A 16,455-nucleotide genomic window follows, 5' to 3' on the forward strand; every position below is an offset into this window, starting at 1 on the left:
TATTCAGAGTAATATCAGGAAGAATCTATTCACACAAAGCAGATACACAGCTGGAAGATTCTTCCTCAGAAAGCTTTTGTGAGCAGGGAATTTCAAAGCAGTCAAGGCCACTAAAGTTATCAAACCAGTCTGGGTAAATTGACTTAAAAAAACACGTTGGCTGTGATCTAAAACAGGTTCATTCTTTGTTGTGATGATATTTGACCATTTCCAAAAATGATGGGTGACCTGTTCTGATGGTTGAATGAGTGAGGGTGAAATTTTCTTCCAATTTTACTTGCAATTGAAACAAAGCAGAAAATGCTGAGGCAGGTCAGGCAGTAACTGGAGAGAAAGAAAGGGTCACTATTTCAGATCTGTGTCCTTGTATCAGAACCTTGCAGTCCCTGCTGAATCTCTTGATAATTTTCTACTTTTATTTTCAATTCCAATATTTCAAATTACTATTCCTTTCAATTACTTGCCTTCAATAAATAGTATACAATTGGAAAGCAAGGAAATGTTTAAATAAGATGCCTTCAAACATTTAAACATTTTTTTAAAAATTACAATAAAAGTGCAAAGTAAAACAGAACAGTGTTGGATAAAAAATTATAATTGAAAATTTTTTGTCCTTTTCTTTCCCATTTGCTATTTTATTTTGCAGGTACACAGCTGTGGCCATGCCGATGCTTTATAATACCCGGTACAGCTCAAAGCGTAGGGTCACCATTATGATCTCCGTTGTCTGGGTCTTGTCCTTTGCCATATCCTGTCCACTATTATTTGGACTGAATGAGACAGGTAGCAATAATATGCTTTATTTCCTCTCTCCATATGGTGATGGCAGCAACTTGTATGTAAATTAGCTGGTCTTGGTGTGACAATGACAACCACATGTCTTGGAAAAGATCAGAGGGGCTTTCGGTTGACAAGAAAATGTCTTTATTTGAGATATTAGTCTATCCTGCAATAGTAAAAATAAGATATTCATCTTCAAGTAATAGCATTAGCACTGTATCCATGTTTTAATATTGGCTAGCAGACAAAAATGTTTTCTATTCTTGCCTACATCTGCTTTGCCAAGGGCAAGTAGTGAAGGCCAGTGGGAATCAATGCTGGAATGGTATCCATATCCCAATAATAAATTAAAAATAACTTGCAACATCATTGCACTGCTCATTTGGTAAATAATGGATGAGGTCTTCTTAAAAAACAGTAAAGAGTTATAGTCCCAACAATTCATTGTTTTCATTCAGATGTTTTCACTTGGGCTGTTTTTGAGATATACTTGGTGTTTAAACTGCAAGGCTGCAGGTGAGACTTGGATTCAGACCCAAGAAGGATAAGCTTAAGTTGCTCTTCCTTGAATGGTACAGACCTGATGGCTTTTCTCTATGCCCTTTTCTTCCATCACTAATGAAGAGACCCTGAGATCCAATCCAGAAATGCAAGGTGCTGATGCACTAGTTAAGCACACTGCAAGGCAGTGTGACAATCTTTCCATTCAATGCAATAATTGTGGCTCAATGATGGCATCCTTGCCTCATGAGTCAGTCACGCAATCAAGCCCAACCCGACAATCATGAATGTATAATCTTAGCAGGCATTAGTATCTGAGAAAATACACCATCAAAAGTGCCACTTCTAGGTCAACATGTGAAACCTAAATTGAATAGCTGGCGAATGTCCAGTGTGCTCTCACAGGTGAATGTTGAAGATGCATGGTTACTATTTCAAGGAAGAGCAGGTCTGGTGTCCTGGCCAATGTTTAATTCTCAAAAAAAAAACCAAAATAATTATCGCATTTCTCTTTCTGAGATCTTGCTCTGCAGAAATGCAATGCTGGCTTTGCTGCATAACAACAGTGACTTAATTATTTGTAAAGAGCATTAGATATAATGGCTGAGGACAAATGGATGTAATTTTAAAAATGATGGATTATTTAAATGAAAAATGTGTTTTTACTCTAAAATTTACAACAAGGAAAACAATCATAACTTTCAAGGCAATGGCATTCCTAGCTTAGAAAGAATATTCTTCCCAAATTAAGGATCCAAATAGTATGCTAATATTATCTGATTCATGTAGGTCAAAATTCATTCAGTGAACGTGGGAGTAATCTTTGAACCCTGTCTAAATTGCAGACACCAGGAATGATGCCACCTGCCTTATTCACCATCCTGAATTTGTTGTCTACTCGTCCATTTTCTCGTTCTTTATTCCCTTCATTGTCACACTGTTGGTGTACGTGCAGATTTACGTCGTGCTACGGAAAAGGAGAAAGCGAGTGAATACCAAGAGAAGCAGCAGGTTTGAGTCAGAAATGCAGGCACCATTAAAGGTAAATTGTTGGAGGCAAGACATTTTCTACACATCTGTCCAGTTATTTGTTGTACATTAGGTATAGGAGTGTCTGTTTTAATTTCAAGTCCTGAAATGAGACTTTTAGAATTACATAGAGATCCAGGCTGGAAACAGGCCTTTTGATCATGCTGAATATCATGCACACATTTTTACAAGGATTTAATTTTATTCTCCCCACCTTTTCATCAATTCCTCGCCATCCTTTCCCTCGCTCCCCGCCCCCTGCCCCATTATCCACTCATTAGCACACCCGAGGAACTTTACAGCAGCCAATTAACCTACCAATCCCCAAATTTTTGAAATGTGGCAGGAAACTGGAGCACTCAGAGGAAATCCGCTTAGGCTGGGGGTAAACATGCAAACTCCACACAGACAGCACTGCAGATTAGGATAAACCCCTGTTGATGGAGTGGGAGCAAGCAGCCCCATGAGTTGCACTACTCTTCCACATAACAGTATATTGAGGAAGTGCTGTGTTGCTGGAGGTAACATATTTAAGGTGAAAGCTACTTCCATTTTCCAATGGTACATTTGCAAATTGTAAGAGGAGAGAACTCTATAAGTCCACGGCAGCATTCTTCCCACAACCAAAAAACATTATTATCTGGCCATTTATTTATTTTTTTCTACTTCTAAGATATTTATTTTCACAAAATTAGCTTTTCGTTTGCCTCTGTGTCTCATCTATACTATAAAGCAATTCATTTTGAGGGCATATTTTCCACTCAAGAAAATTTATCTAACTTCCTACATTTTTGGAAAGTATTTTGTATTTTAACACGTTAAGCCTCTACCTAACTTACAATTTAAATGGTGGGCTATTTAGAAAATAACTTCAAATGGGGAGATTACCCAATGGTGGAATAATCATTTATTTTTTGCATTTAGGATAAATGCACTCACCCTGAAGATGTGAAACTGTGCACAGTAATTGTGAAGTCAAATGGGAGCTTCCCCACCAATAAAAAGAAAGTGGTGAGTGTCTATAATAGGATCATCCTCTTGACTCATTGTGGTCAAACTGAGTGACCAGAGTAGTAAACTGCTGGTAATTATATTGGTAATTGGACATCAATATGAATCACCTAGAGACTAACTTCTGAGACTGATTAATGTAACGGTTAGTGCAATGCTAGTAGAGCACCAGTGACCCAGGTTTAAATCTGGCACTGTCTGTAAAGAGTTTGTATGTTTTCCCTGTGTCTGTGTGGGTTTCCTCTGCGTGCTCTGGTTTCCTCCCACCCTTCAAAAGGTACAGGCGTTGTAGGTTAATTGGAGTAATTGGGCAGCACAGTCTTGTGGGCCAAAAGGGCCTGTTACCATGCTGTGTGTCTAAATTAAAAGTCTGCTCATCTTGGATTTTATGATCCACAATAGGGTAAGCATGAGCTGAACCAATATCCTCTTCCTGTATACAATTCCTTTGTTAAACATAATTCTATAAAAGTTCTAATCGGTAGCGTAAGAGCCTCCTTGCCTTGTTGTTTTGTGGAGTCTCTCTGAACAAGCCATTGATTTAGTCTATGACTCTCCTCCTTCCTTGTGGCCTGGAAAATCCTACTTTTGTAAGAGATTATTGAATTCCCTTTGCACTATTACACTGAACCTAATTCCACTGTATTCAGCCATTAAATCAGATCACAATAGCATGCTGGTTTAAAAATAAAATCTTATCTCACTGTTAGCTTTTCGGAAAACTATTTTAATTTTAATTTACCACCAAAGGGAAATTGTTTTATCTGAGTCAAAATCCTCATTCTGTTGAACACATGATCATTCCTCTATCCTCTCTTCTCTAATTAGAAACAGGTTCATCTTGTTCTTGTCTGCCTGAAAAAAACTGCTTTGCTTCCATGTCTGGAACATTAATTTAGTGCTCAACTCATTGGATCAGAATTTACTATCATGAACAGGTCACGAAATTCATTGTTTTGTGGCAAGATTGCAGTGCACATATTGCTATAAAATTACATTAAAAAATGAGTGGAAAAGTAAGTGAAAGTGAGGCAGACAGGAAGTCTTTATGCCACTGGGTGTTCATCTTCAGGCTCCTGTACCTCCTTCCCAATTGTAGCAGTGTGAAGAGGGCATGGTGAGGGTACTTGAGGGCATGGTGATGGTGTCTTAAGACACTGCCTCAATGGAGTGATAGCGCTGTGCATCAACATTTCCATACCAGGAAGTGATGCAACCAGTCAGAATGATCTCCGTGCTATACCTGTAGAAATTTGTGAGAATTTTTGGTGACGTGCCAAATCTCCTCAAATTCCTCTCAAAATATAACCACTGCTGAGCCTTCTTCATGATTGCATTGACATGGAAGGCCCAGGATATGGGCCTCAGAGATATTGGCACTCAGGAACTTGAAGCACTTAACTCGTTCTACACTGACTCCTCAATGAAGATTGGTTCATGTTCTCCAGATTTCCCATTCCTGAAGTCTACAATCAGCTGCTTGGTTTTGCCAATGTTGAGTGCAAGGTTGTTCTTATGGCATCACTCAACTAGCTGATCTATCTCCCTCCTGTACACTTCCTTAGTGCCGTCTGCGATTCTGCTGATGACGTTACAAAGTAAAATAATTTTATTTCCCCCAAAGAGACACCAATTCTAAAAATAGTAGTGAAATTGGAAGTTAAGTGGGTTTATTTATATGTGAATTACTCCAACTTATATTTTAATTGAGAAACTAAATAAAACTAATGGTGAAAATATGGATTAAAAACAGAAAATGTTGGAAACACTCAGCAGACAGACACTACCTGTAGGGAGACCAATCAATGTAATATTTCACATTGATGACCCTTTACCAGAATAGTTTAGAAACACGAGTTCCTGATACCGGATGGAACTAAAAAATGAAAGACGTGCTTTGGCAGATCTCCTGGGTTTCTAGCAGGAGATCAGTAAAACTATCCTGGACAACCCTGGAGTAACTCTGCAAAAATGATGTCAGCTGTCAGAAATAAAACTTCTCACACATGAGTCTCTTTAAAACTGATGACACGACAAGCTTTATTTACAAGTCTGCAGAGTTGGACTCAACTGGTTTCTCACCAGTTAAGCCCCGATACATACAGTGCATTGATTTTTATACCCTTATTGTTTGCCCTTCCCCTTCTTATTAATACTGTTTTAATTGGTTAGTATTACAAAAGCATTCTAAGTATAACTGCATTTTTAATTATCACGTTCGTTACGTACGCTGTGAACTCTACATACACTAAATTCTGTTTCTCACCCTTCTTATCAATCCTTGGGTCCTGATAATAGTAAATCGTCCACATACTGCATTAGTTGGGAATCATCAGATTGTGGATAGTCCACCAGGATTTGTTCTAGCATTTGTCCAAACAGGTTCGGAGATTCAGTGAACCCTTGGGGCAATACAGTCCACCGAAGCTGTCTCCGTCTACCTGTCCATGGATTTTCCCATTCAAACGCAAACATATCTCTACTTTCCTCTTCTAACGGACAAGTCCAGAAGGCATCCTTCAAGTCGATAACACTAAACCACTCATGGTCTGGGGGAATCCGACTCATAATAGTATAGGGATTAGGCAACACTGGGTGGCGGGTCTGAACAATAGCATTCAAACTTCTTAGATCCTGAACTAGGCGATAGGATCCATCTGACTTTTTCACTGGGAGTATAGGGGTGTTATAAGGTGACATGCATTCTTCTAATAGTCCGTCTCGTATTAGAGTCTCCTTTTCTCCCTTCCAAAGAAATAGGATACTGACGTTTCCTTACCGGCTGATGACCTGGTATTAATGTGACATGTAAAGGTGGGATGTCCAGACCTCCTCGATTTCCCTCCTTATACCAGACTCTCTCGTCAATCTGCCGTTCATCCTCTTCCTTTAGAGCACAGAGGTGGACTCGCACTTCTCCGTCCATAGGGAGAGCACCCAAACCTAGGAGAGCCTGTAAGTCCCTTCCTAGGAGGTTAAATCCAGCCGACGGTAACAACAAGAGGTCTTGTACCCCTTCTCTTTCTTCCAGTTTCACTGTTACTTGGGGAATTATTGATACCATTCTGGGAGCCCCTTCTATCCCAGAAATTGTCAAATTACTTTTTATAGGCTCAGTTCCGATTGGCACAGTTATTACACTACTTCGTTCCGCTCCTGTGTCCACCATAAACACCACCTCTTCTCCCTTGGGACCAATTTTTAGTTTTACCAGGGGTTCCCTCTTATATTTGGTCCCTAACATTTGGAACCCCTGACACCCCTAATCTTCTTCCATAAGTTCGAGGGCACGCAATTCCCTCTTGTATCGGGGGCATTCCCTCTTAAAGTGTCCTTCCTCATTGGAGTAATAGCACTTAACGAATCTCCGGGGTCTTCCCTCTCTTGGATATTTTGGATTGTTTAGAGGAAGGTTTTGTTTTCTTTCCCCTCTGGATTCAGCATTCATCTGTCGGATAGTCTGTACCATAACCTTTGTCGCCTTCTTTTGATCTTCTTCTTCTCTCTGCACATATACTTTTTGTGCCTTTTTTAACAGTTCACTTAGGGGTTTTTCACTCCAGTCCTCCTCCTTTTCTAGTTTCTTTCTAATGTCCTGCCATGATTTGGAAACAAATTCAATTCGAATAAGCTGTTCACCCATTGGTGTACTAGGGTCCACACCAGCATACTGTTGGACATTCTTTCTCACCCTCTCCAAAAAATCAGTAGGGGACTCGTCTTTCCCCTGGTGGTTCCCAAATGCCTTGGTAAAATTGTGACCCTTTGGCACAGCCTCCCGTATCCCTTTAATTGTCCACTCTCTATATTGTCTCATACTTGCCAATCCCTCGGGTGTTCGTTTGTCCCACCTGGGTTCATTTAAGGGATATTTTTGTTCATGGGGTCTAGGGTCCCCAGGTTGTTCATATTCCCACATGAGGAGGGCAGCCCGTTGAATCATCTGCCTCTCCTGGGGTGAGAATAATGTTCCCATTATTGCCTGCATCTCTTCCCACGTATATGTGTTTGGTCCCAGGAATTGGTCGAGCTGTTCAGCCAGTCCTATAGGATCTTCCAATAACTTTTTCATTTCTTTCTTAAATCCCCGCACCTCTGTACTAGTTAGGGGAACATTCACATATCCCGTTCCCCCTCCCGGTCCTCCCATAGGAACTTCTCTCAGGGGATTTAGGTTTATTGAAAACTTTGATGGTCCTGGACCAGTCTGGGATCTTGTCCAGGGTCGGTTTACCGGTGGAAGTTTAGGGTCCGACTCCCTTAATTCATCCTTTTTATCCCGGCCCCCTTCGGGGCAATCAGATTCATCACCTTTCCCCTCCGGTAATAAGCTTTCCTCGGGCGCAGTAGGCACCGGGGGAATATAAGGAGGGGGAAGGTTGTCCAGAGGTTCCCATTTCTTTTCTCCTGCCACTCTCAATTTAAAACATTCTGTTAAGGATCCTGGCCAGGGAACCCAACAAAATGCATATGCTGACTCTTCTTGATTCACCTTTGGTCTCGAATTTACATATATGTTTAATGCTTGTCTAACCCAATCCTCATCAGATCCAAATTTCGGCCACCAGACCGAGGAACCTTTAATAGGTTGTTTTGACCAAAGGAGACAATATTGGACCATCTTTTTCTTGTTTTTGTCCCGATATCTATTACTATCCCAATTTTCAAACATTCTCCCCAAAGGGCTGTCAAGGGGTACTCCCAGGAATTGTCCTGAATTTTCAGACGAACCCTTAGATTTTGATCCTCCCATTTTCCCACCTAGATCTGTTTATCGTTGCTGAGGACCCTCTCGTTCTGGACCCTACTCCCTTCTTCTCAGACGCCTCGTCGGAGGTACTGTCCCTCCTTCGGTTACCGCTGAGGTTTCCCTGGGGTTGACCCCTCTCTTCTCGGCACTTCGTCGGAGGTGCTGTCCCTCCTTCGGTTACCGCCGAGGTTTCCCTGGGGTCTATCCTAGAGTCCCGCGACAGGGTCCTCACACAACGACAAAAGATCTATACTTAATCTATTCCGTTAGGTTTTTATCCAAACAGGTGTATCCCGTTACACCTGTTACCCAATCCCCACACCACAATCGTAAGTCGTCACTTACCGGTGTCTTCCCGGGGATTGAACCGTCACCCTTTCCCTCTCCGTCTTGTCGTGTCACCCTGTCCGGATACCACTCGCTCAAGCCGCCCGAAGCGACGAGCAAGGGACTAGGAGCCGCTGAACTCAGCGGGGTGCACCACCTCCGATGTCCCTCTTCTCGCCTCCCCTCACGGCCGGAGTGTAGATCCTGGACGAGCCCCCATTTGTCAGAAATAAAACTTACATGGTTATTTGGATGGACTCGAACTAAGTCCGGCTGTCTTAAAGGGACAGGCACTTTCGAGTGTGGAGTGGAACTTTTCATTGGAACAGTACGCTGGTGTATGCAAAACCAGAGTCCATCAGGGCATGGTGGGCTTGAGTCACCTTTCCAACCGTTAAGAGGGAAAGGAGTGGTATTAGGAATCTGTATATAATGACCCATATTATTTCCTTCTTTTTCCACACAAGGGGTATATGGATGTTGGGTGGTATTTTCTGCCCAGCATTTCTCAGGAACTGAGGTATGGGAAATGAAATTACCTTCCTTTCTTCCCCAAATGTGGTCCTGAAACAGGACCACTGTGTCTCTGCATTTCTTACATTTCACACCTGATAAAGACATAGGCAAACTAAGAAAAATCAAAGAACATAACAATAACATTGTGAATTAAGTCTTTTTGCGAAATCGTAAGGTAAGAGGTTTTTCTCCAGGAATACAAGTCCAATCTGAGTTCGTATCAGGGTCCTGTGGCGCCTCTACAGGTCCCTGATACGAACTCAGATTGGACTTGTATTCCTGGAGAAAAACCTCTTACCTTACGATTTCGCAAAAAGACTTAATTCACAATGTTATTGTTATGTTCTTTGATTTTTCTTAGTTTGCCTATGTCTTTATCAGGTGTGAAATGTAAGAAATGCAGAGACACAGTGGTCCTGTTTCAGGACCACATTTGGGGAAGAAAGGAAGGTAATTTCATTTCCCATACCTCAGTTCCTGAGAAATGCTGGGCAGAAAATACCACCCAACATCCATATACCCCTTGTGTGGAAAAAGAAGGAAATAATATGGGTCATTATATACAGATTCCTAATACCACTCCTTTCCCTCTTAACGGTTGGAAAGGTGACTCAAGCCCACCATGCCCTGATGGACTCTGGTTTTGCATACACCAGCGTACTGTTCCAATGAAAAGTTCCACTCCACACTCGAAAGTGCCTGTCCCTTTAAGACAGCCGGACTTAGTTCGAGTCCATCCAAATAACCATGTAAGTTTTATTTCTGACATCAGCCTTGGAAACACTCTGGGGGATGATTAAATTGGAACCATGTTTATATTCTCAGAATAGGTCACTTAACCTGACCTTGTATAGATGTCCTAGAAGTGATAAAATTGTGGAATTTTAAATGATAAAAATGTTTGATAGAGTAGACATTGTGAAACAATAGCCCTTGATGGAGAAATTAAGAAAAGGGGAACATAAACTTAAAATTGGAACTTGAGCATGTTGGAAGGATATTGAGGATCACCTTTTTAATAAAATATATCTTGAATATTCTTTCTGTTGGCTGTCCTTGCTAGGAAAATTGGTTCTCAGATAGAGGCCATTTGATAGTCAAAGAAATATATGAACATTTAGCCATAATAAGCAATGAAACTGAGATAACTGGTCTAATGTCAAGAGGCTCCAAGTGATGAATAGCCTTTCCTGTTTAATGTTGCTGAAACAAGTGGTAAAATTATAGCTTATAGGGTCTATTTTAATTGTCATTACTTTTCATTAGCCTGGCATACACATTAGATACTTACTTGGTTTTGTTTTGGAATATCTGATCTTGGTGCAGGAGGCAGCCAACCACCAAGATGAGTTAGAGATGGAGATGATGTCATCTGCCAGTCCACCACAAGAGAAGACCAAGCTCAAAATGACAGCCACCAGCCACCAGCTTACTGCACCTACTCTTTCCAACCAGGGTGCTAGCTCCAGTATACTATCACCTGCAGGCAGCCCGGTGAAAGGTGAGAAGAACGGGCACCCCAAAAACATCAAAGCCGCCAAAGCTTTTGAAATCCAATCGATGCCAAATGGTAAGACAAGAACATCTCTCAAGACCATAAGCAGGAGGAAACTCTCCCAGCAAAAGGAAAAGAAGGCCACTCAGATGTTGGCCATTGTCCTGGGTTAGTTCATTTAACTTCATTCATTCATTCATACTTGTTTCAAACTCTGTAATATAGATGGTCTAAATTGGGATGGCTGACCCAGGAGAGGGATGAATCCATAGCACTTCACAAAGATAGGGGCATACAGGAAGTAAAAAGTGGGAAATCTCTAAAATGCATATATTTTAAAGCTAAGAGCATTGTAAGGAAGGTGGATGAGCTGAAGGTATGGATTGACACTTGGAAGTATGATGTGGTAGTGATTAGTGAAACATGGTTACAGGAGGGATGTGACTGATAGCTAAATATTCCTAGATTTAGTTGCTTTGGTTGCTTAGAACCGGGGGGGTGGGGGTGGGGCAAGAGGGGGTGGGGTTGCACTACTCGTTAGAGAAAATATTACAGCGGTGCTTATGTGCGATATAATAGAAGGCTCGTCTAGGGAAGCTATTTGGGTGGAATTGAGGAATGGGAAAGTTACAATTATAGGGGTGTATTATAGACCACCGAATGGGGAATGCGAATTAGAGGAACAAATTAGTAGGGAGATAGCAGATACTTGTAATAAGCACAGTGATAGTGGTGGATTTTAATTTTCCGAATATTGTTTGGGAAACCCATTCCGTGAAAGGGCTGGATGGGTTGGAGTTTGTAAAATTTGCGCAGGATAGCTTTTGACATCAATACATGGAGGTACCAACTAGAGAGGGAGCTGTGTTGGATTTTCTGTTGGGGAATGAAATGGGTCAAGTGACAGAGGTATGTGTGGGGGAGCATTTCGGGTCCAGTGATCATGGTGCCATTAGCTTCAAGGTAATTATGAAAAAGGATAGGTCTGGGCTCAGAGTTGAGGTTTTTAAGTGGGGAAAAGCTAGGTTTGAGGAGATGTGAAAGGATTTACAAGGGGTGGATTGGGACAAGTTGTTTTCTGGGAAGGATGTAATAGAGAAATCTCTTTTAAAGGAGAGATTTTAAGAGTATAAATCTTTATATACCTGTTAGGTTGAAAGGTAAGGTCAAAAGTTTGAGAGAGCCATGGTTCTGAAGGGATATTGGAAATTTGGTTCGAAAAAAGAGGGAGTACTGCAATAAATATAAGTAACATGGAAAAAAGATGCTTGGGTACTATATTGAATGTAAAAAGAATCTTAAGAAAGAAATTAGAAAAGCTAAAAGAAGGTATAAAGTGGCTATAGCAAGCAGGGTGAAAATAAACCAAAAGGGTTTCTACAAATATGTAAATAGCAAAAGGAAAGTGAGAGATAAAATTGGTCCAATAGAGAATCAGAAAGGACAAATGTGTGTGGAGCCAAAAGAGATGGGGGAGGTCTTGAACAATTTCTTTTCCTCAGTATTTACTGAGGAGAAGGATATTGAACTGTGCAGGGTAAAGGAAGCAAAGGGGGTATATATAGAGACTATAGTGATTAAGAAAGAGGTAGTACTGGAGCTTTTGAAACATACAAAGGTGGATAAGTCTCCAGGTCCAGACAGGATTTTCCCCAGGACCTTGAGAGAAGTTAGTAAGGAAATAGCAGAGGCTCTGGCAGTGATTTTTCAAATGTTATTAGAGACGGGTATAGTGCTAGAGGATTGGCGTGTTGCGCATGTGGTTCCTTTGTTTAAAAAAGGTTTGAGGAACAAGCCTAACAATTATCGGCCTGTAAGTTTGACATCTGTGGTAGGTAAATTGATGGAAAGCTTTCTTAGAGATAGTATATATAAGTATATGGAGGGACAGGGTCTGATCAGGGACACTCAACATGGATTTCTGCGTAGAAGGTCATGTTTGACCAATCTTGCTGAATTTTTTGAAGAGGTGACTAGGAATGTTGATGAGAGTAGAGCAGTGGATGTTGTCTATATGGACTTCAGTAAGGCCTTCGATAAGGTTCCACATGGGAGGTTAGTTAGGAAGGCTAAGTTCTTGGGAATTAATTTGGAGATAGTCAAATGGATTCAACAGTGGCTGGAAGAAAGGTGCCAGAGAGTAATAGTAGATAATTGGTTGTCAGGATGGAGGCTGGTGACAAGCGGTGTACCTCAGGGTTCGGTATTGAGACCGTTGTTGTTTGTCATATATATTAATGATCTGGAGGATGGGGCAGTAAATTGGATTAGTAAATATGCAGATGATACTAAAATAGGGGGAATTGTGGATGATGAGAGGGTTTTCAAAGATTGCAGAGGGATTTAAATTGCTTAGAGGAGTGGGCAGGAAGATGGCAGATGGAGTTTAATGTTGATAAGTGTGAGGTGCTTCATTTTGGAAAGAATAATCAAAGCAAGACATATGTGGTAAATGAGGGCACTGAAGAATGCAGTGGAACAGAAAGATCTAGGAATAATGGTGCATTGTTCCCTGAAGGTAGGAGTGCGTGTGGATAGGGTGGTGCTTGGCTATATAAATCAGTGCATAGAATATAGGAGATGGAACATAATGATGAAACTATACAAGGCACTGGTGAGGCCAAATTTAGAGTACTGTATGCAGTTCTGGTCACCAACTTATAGAAAGGATATTAACAAGATAGAGAGAGTGCAGAGAAGATTTACAAAAATGTTGCCTGGGTTTCAGCATCTGGAATACAAGGAAAGATTGAGCGAATTAGGTCTTTATTCCTTGGAACGTAGAGGCTGAGAGGGGATTTGATAGAAGTGTTTAAGATAATGAGAGGGATAGATAGAATTGATGTGGAAAGGCTTTTCCCATTGAGAGTAGGAGAGATGGATACAAGAGATCATGGGTTGAGAGTTGACGGGCAAAGGTTTAGGAGTAACATGAGGGGGAACTTCTTTACTCAGAGAGTGGTTACTGTGTGGAATGGGCTTCTAGGATAGGTGGTGGAGGCAGGGTCAATTTTGTCATTTAGGAAAGAGTTGAATAAGTATATGGATGGGAAGGGGATGGAGGGATATGGGCAGAGTGCTGGTAAGTGGGATTAGAGGAGGGTACTTGGATCAGTGCAGAAGGGCCAATTTGGCCTGTTTCTGTGCTGTAATTGTTATTTGGTTTTACATATATATATATATCTATATATATATATATAGATATATATATAGATATATCTATATATATCTATATATATATATATATATATAGATATATCTATATATATCATATATATATATATATATATATAGATATATATATATATATATATCTATATATATATATATATATAGATATATAGATAGATATCTATCTATATATATAGATATATATATATCTATATATATAGATATATATATCTATATATATATGTTCTTCCGACATCAGTGCCACAGAGATAGTCTCTTCCTCCTTACTCCAAGTGTCCAAAATGAAATGAGGTTGGAAAGTTCCAGCTGATTGCTGTAGAATTATCCCAATGTGTTTTTGCAGATCTCAAACAGAACCTTCACAATCTCAACCATTGCAAGAAGTATATAAAATTAAACTGTGCCATTGGGTCATGGGGCCATGCATTTGCTTGTATCTCGTTTATTAACCAATGTTGCAATGGCACGGAAAAAGATCTTAAATTAACAGCTGGATCCAGGAATTGAAGGAATCAGGGATCCTGTTTTTTCTCTTGCTGAAGAATTTTCCTACAAATTATAACATGGGTCTACGAAAACCAATCAAGCACTGGGTTTCAACTCTAACTTTTAATGATTCTCTTGGTATGGGTGGAAGTTGTTTGTCTGGTGATTGCTAAGAATCCAAAAAATTGGTGGCAAAAGAATCCAAAAAATTAACAGGGAGATCAGGAAGCGACACGAGGAATCCAAAACAAAAGGCTGCCATCCTAAAATTTTATATCAGGTCAAGTAAATAAAGAATTTGTGTTTATCTAGAAATTAATAGATACAATAGCATAGAAAGAAACCAATTTACTTTCATGGAGCATCAACACCAAACCCCACTTTAATGCCCACCTCCCACCCCACAAACCCACCGCTGTTGCAAGGATTGAGGGTTGTATCTCTATGATACAATTTTCAGTCTTGACAATATTGATCATTTATGACCACATCACCTCAACTTAGAGTCAAAGGACACAAGAGAGGTAGGGCAATGCTTAGGGTGAATGGGTGAAAGGGGTGTGGTGAATATTATAATAGAAGCAGCAGAGATTTGAAGACATTTCAGCCTAGGCAGAGGGGGAAATGGGCAGAAGATCCAAATCTAACCAACTTCCTCAGACTTCAAGTGACCTTTGAATGCTGGATATTAATCTTTGCTTATCTTGTTTCTAGGGGTCTTCATTATCTGCTGGTTGCCATTCTTCATTACCCATATCCTTAACAAGCACTGTAAAAAATGCAACATCCCTCAAGCCTTGTACAGTGCCTTCACATGGCTGGGTTATGTCAATAGTGCTGTGAATCCAATAATTTACACCACCTTCAATATAGAGTTCAGAAAAGCTTTCATCAAAATCCTCCACTGCTAAAGAATTTACCCAGAGGAAATAATGTGCCATTTGCCCTTTACCTTGAAAGTGTACAAAGATAACTTTGCTTGAGAATGACACACTTTAAACATGAACTGAATCCATCTTGTGTCATTATGGATAAATTGAGGAATGGAAGAAAGAAGAAAGGAATTCATTCATCAAGGACCTGATGGGGATTTGTGCCCCTTTATATGTGATCCATCCGAAATTTCAACACTGATTGTCAACATTGTAAAGTGAAAATGTCCACTTGCATGGCCAAAATTCCCATGTAATTATTACTCCATGACAATGTAAAGTTGATCAGTGGGTCCTTGAATTTTGTTTATAGCTGAGCCAGTGGAATTTTATGGCTGTAAAGACCAAAAAGAAATCTCGTCTCACCCTCCACATGTCTTCTTCAGAATACAAGAGTGTGCAACAAGAAGCTCTGCTCAATAACATGGCAACAGTATATGGTGGAATATCACTGCAGTGCACCAGGATGGAAATAAGGAACCTTTGTAATATGATCCATTAAAAATCAGCTGTGCTAGATCAATTTCAAAAGTTGTAAGACTAATCAGTATTTGTTTATATCTAATAGAAAATTGACAGATTAAAGATACACAGCTCATGAGCACATTGTGCAAGGTCAAACTAAACTTAAATCAAACTCCAGCTATTCAGTGAAATATCTAATCTCAACACATCCCTTTTCACACACATGGGATAAATAAAGGCTGGTATGTTATACAAAGCAATAGTTTGATATCAGAGATTGATCTGCCATTTTCTTAACATCTCCCTGTTTGCAAAGGAAGGTACAATTCTGGCTCCTGATCCAAGGCTTCCTCCTGGGAAATTTGGAGAAGCCTACAATGCTGTCTGGGATCAGAAAGCTTGCGGAGATTCAGTGCTTCATTGCCCCTTCACCTCTCAAGGTCAGCTAGGGATAGGCAACAAATGCTGGCTTTTCCAATGAAGCTCAAATCTGACAATTGAATTTTTTAAAAATCTTGGGAAGATATATTATCGTACAGCAAAATCCCATCATCCAGAATTCAAAATCACAGAAAATAAATAGGTAAAAGTCTGAAGGTTTAAAATTGACATCCCTAGCAATCAGTTCACCAATCCATGCAACATGCAATCGCAAGCAACCAGCAAATACACTTATTTGGCATCTACCAATCCCCATAGATACCGGATACCAGTGTATTTTACTGTATTTGTGTCCAAAAATCATACACGGAGAAGATTCACTGCAGTGGAATGAAAGACTATTTAGAGGTCTGAAAATACCAATACTAAATATCGAGCTGTGTTAAAACAACACTAGTACTAAGATATATTCTGACTTAATTCCCAGAAATCATATTCTGCCTATCATTTCATTGGGTTGAAGGAAATTGTGTTGTATTGTACTTCAGGCATTTTTTGACTTTTTTGTAGCACTTTCTCAATGCTTGAGG

The 16,455-nt window shown here is 40.2% G+C and overlaps 1 protein-coding gene across 2 annotated transcripts in view; it reads left to right on the forward strand.

Moving 5' to 3' along the window:
* LOC138741173 (D(2) dopamine receptor B-like) overlaps window positions 1-15,550 on the forward strand; it is an 80,279-nt gene extending 64,729 nt beyond the window's left edge. For both annotated transcript variants that reach the window (XM_069894853.1, XM_069894852.1), the window contains exons 4-8: window positions 647-783; window positions 2,127-2,323; window positions 3,235-3,321; window positions 10,241-10,577; window positions 14,802-15,550. In XM_069894853.1, coding sequence (XP_069750954.1) covers window positions 647-783; window positions 2,127-2,323; window positions 3,235-3,321; window positions 10,241-10,577; window positions 14,802-14,998 — 955 coding nt within the window. In that variant the 3' untranslated portion in view covers window positions 14,999-15,550. The remainder of the gene's footprint in view (window positions 1-646; window positions 784-2,126; window positions 2,324-3,234; window positions 3,322-10,240; window positions 10,578-14,801) is intronic.
* Window positions 15,551-16,455: the final 905 nt, after the last annotated feature.

This window comes from Narcine bancroftii, chromosome 8 (genome assembly GCF_036971445.1).
Source record: "Narcine bancroftii isolate sNarBan1 chromosome 8, sNarBan1.hap1, whole genome shotgun sequence".
In the NCBI taxonomy this organism is placed as follows: Eukaryota; Metazoa; Chordata; class Chondrichthyes; order Torpediniformes; family Narcinidae; genus Narcine; species Narcine bancroftii.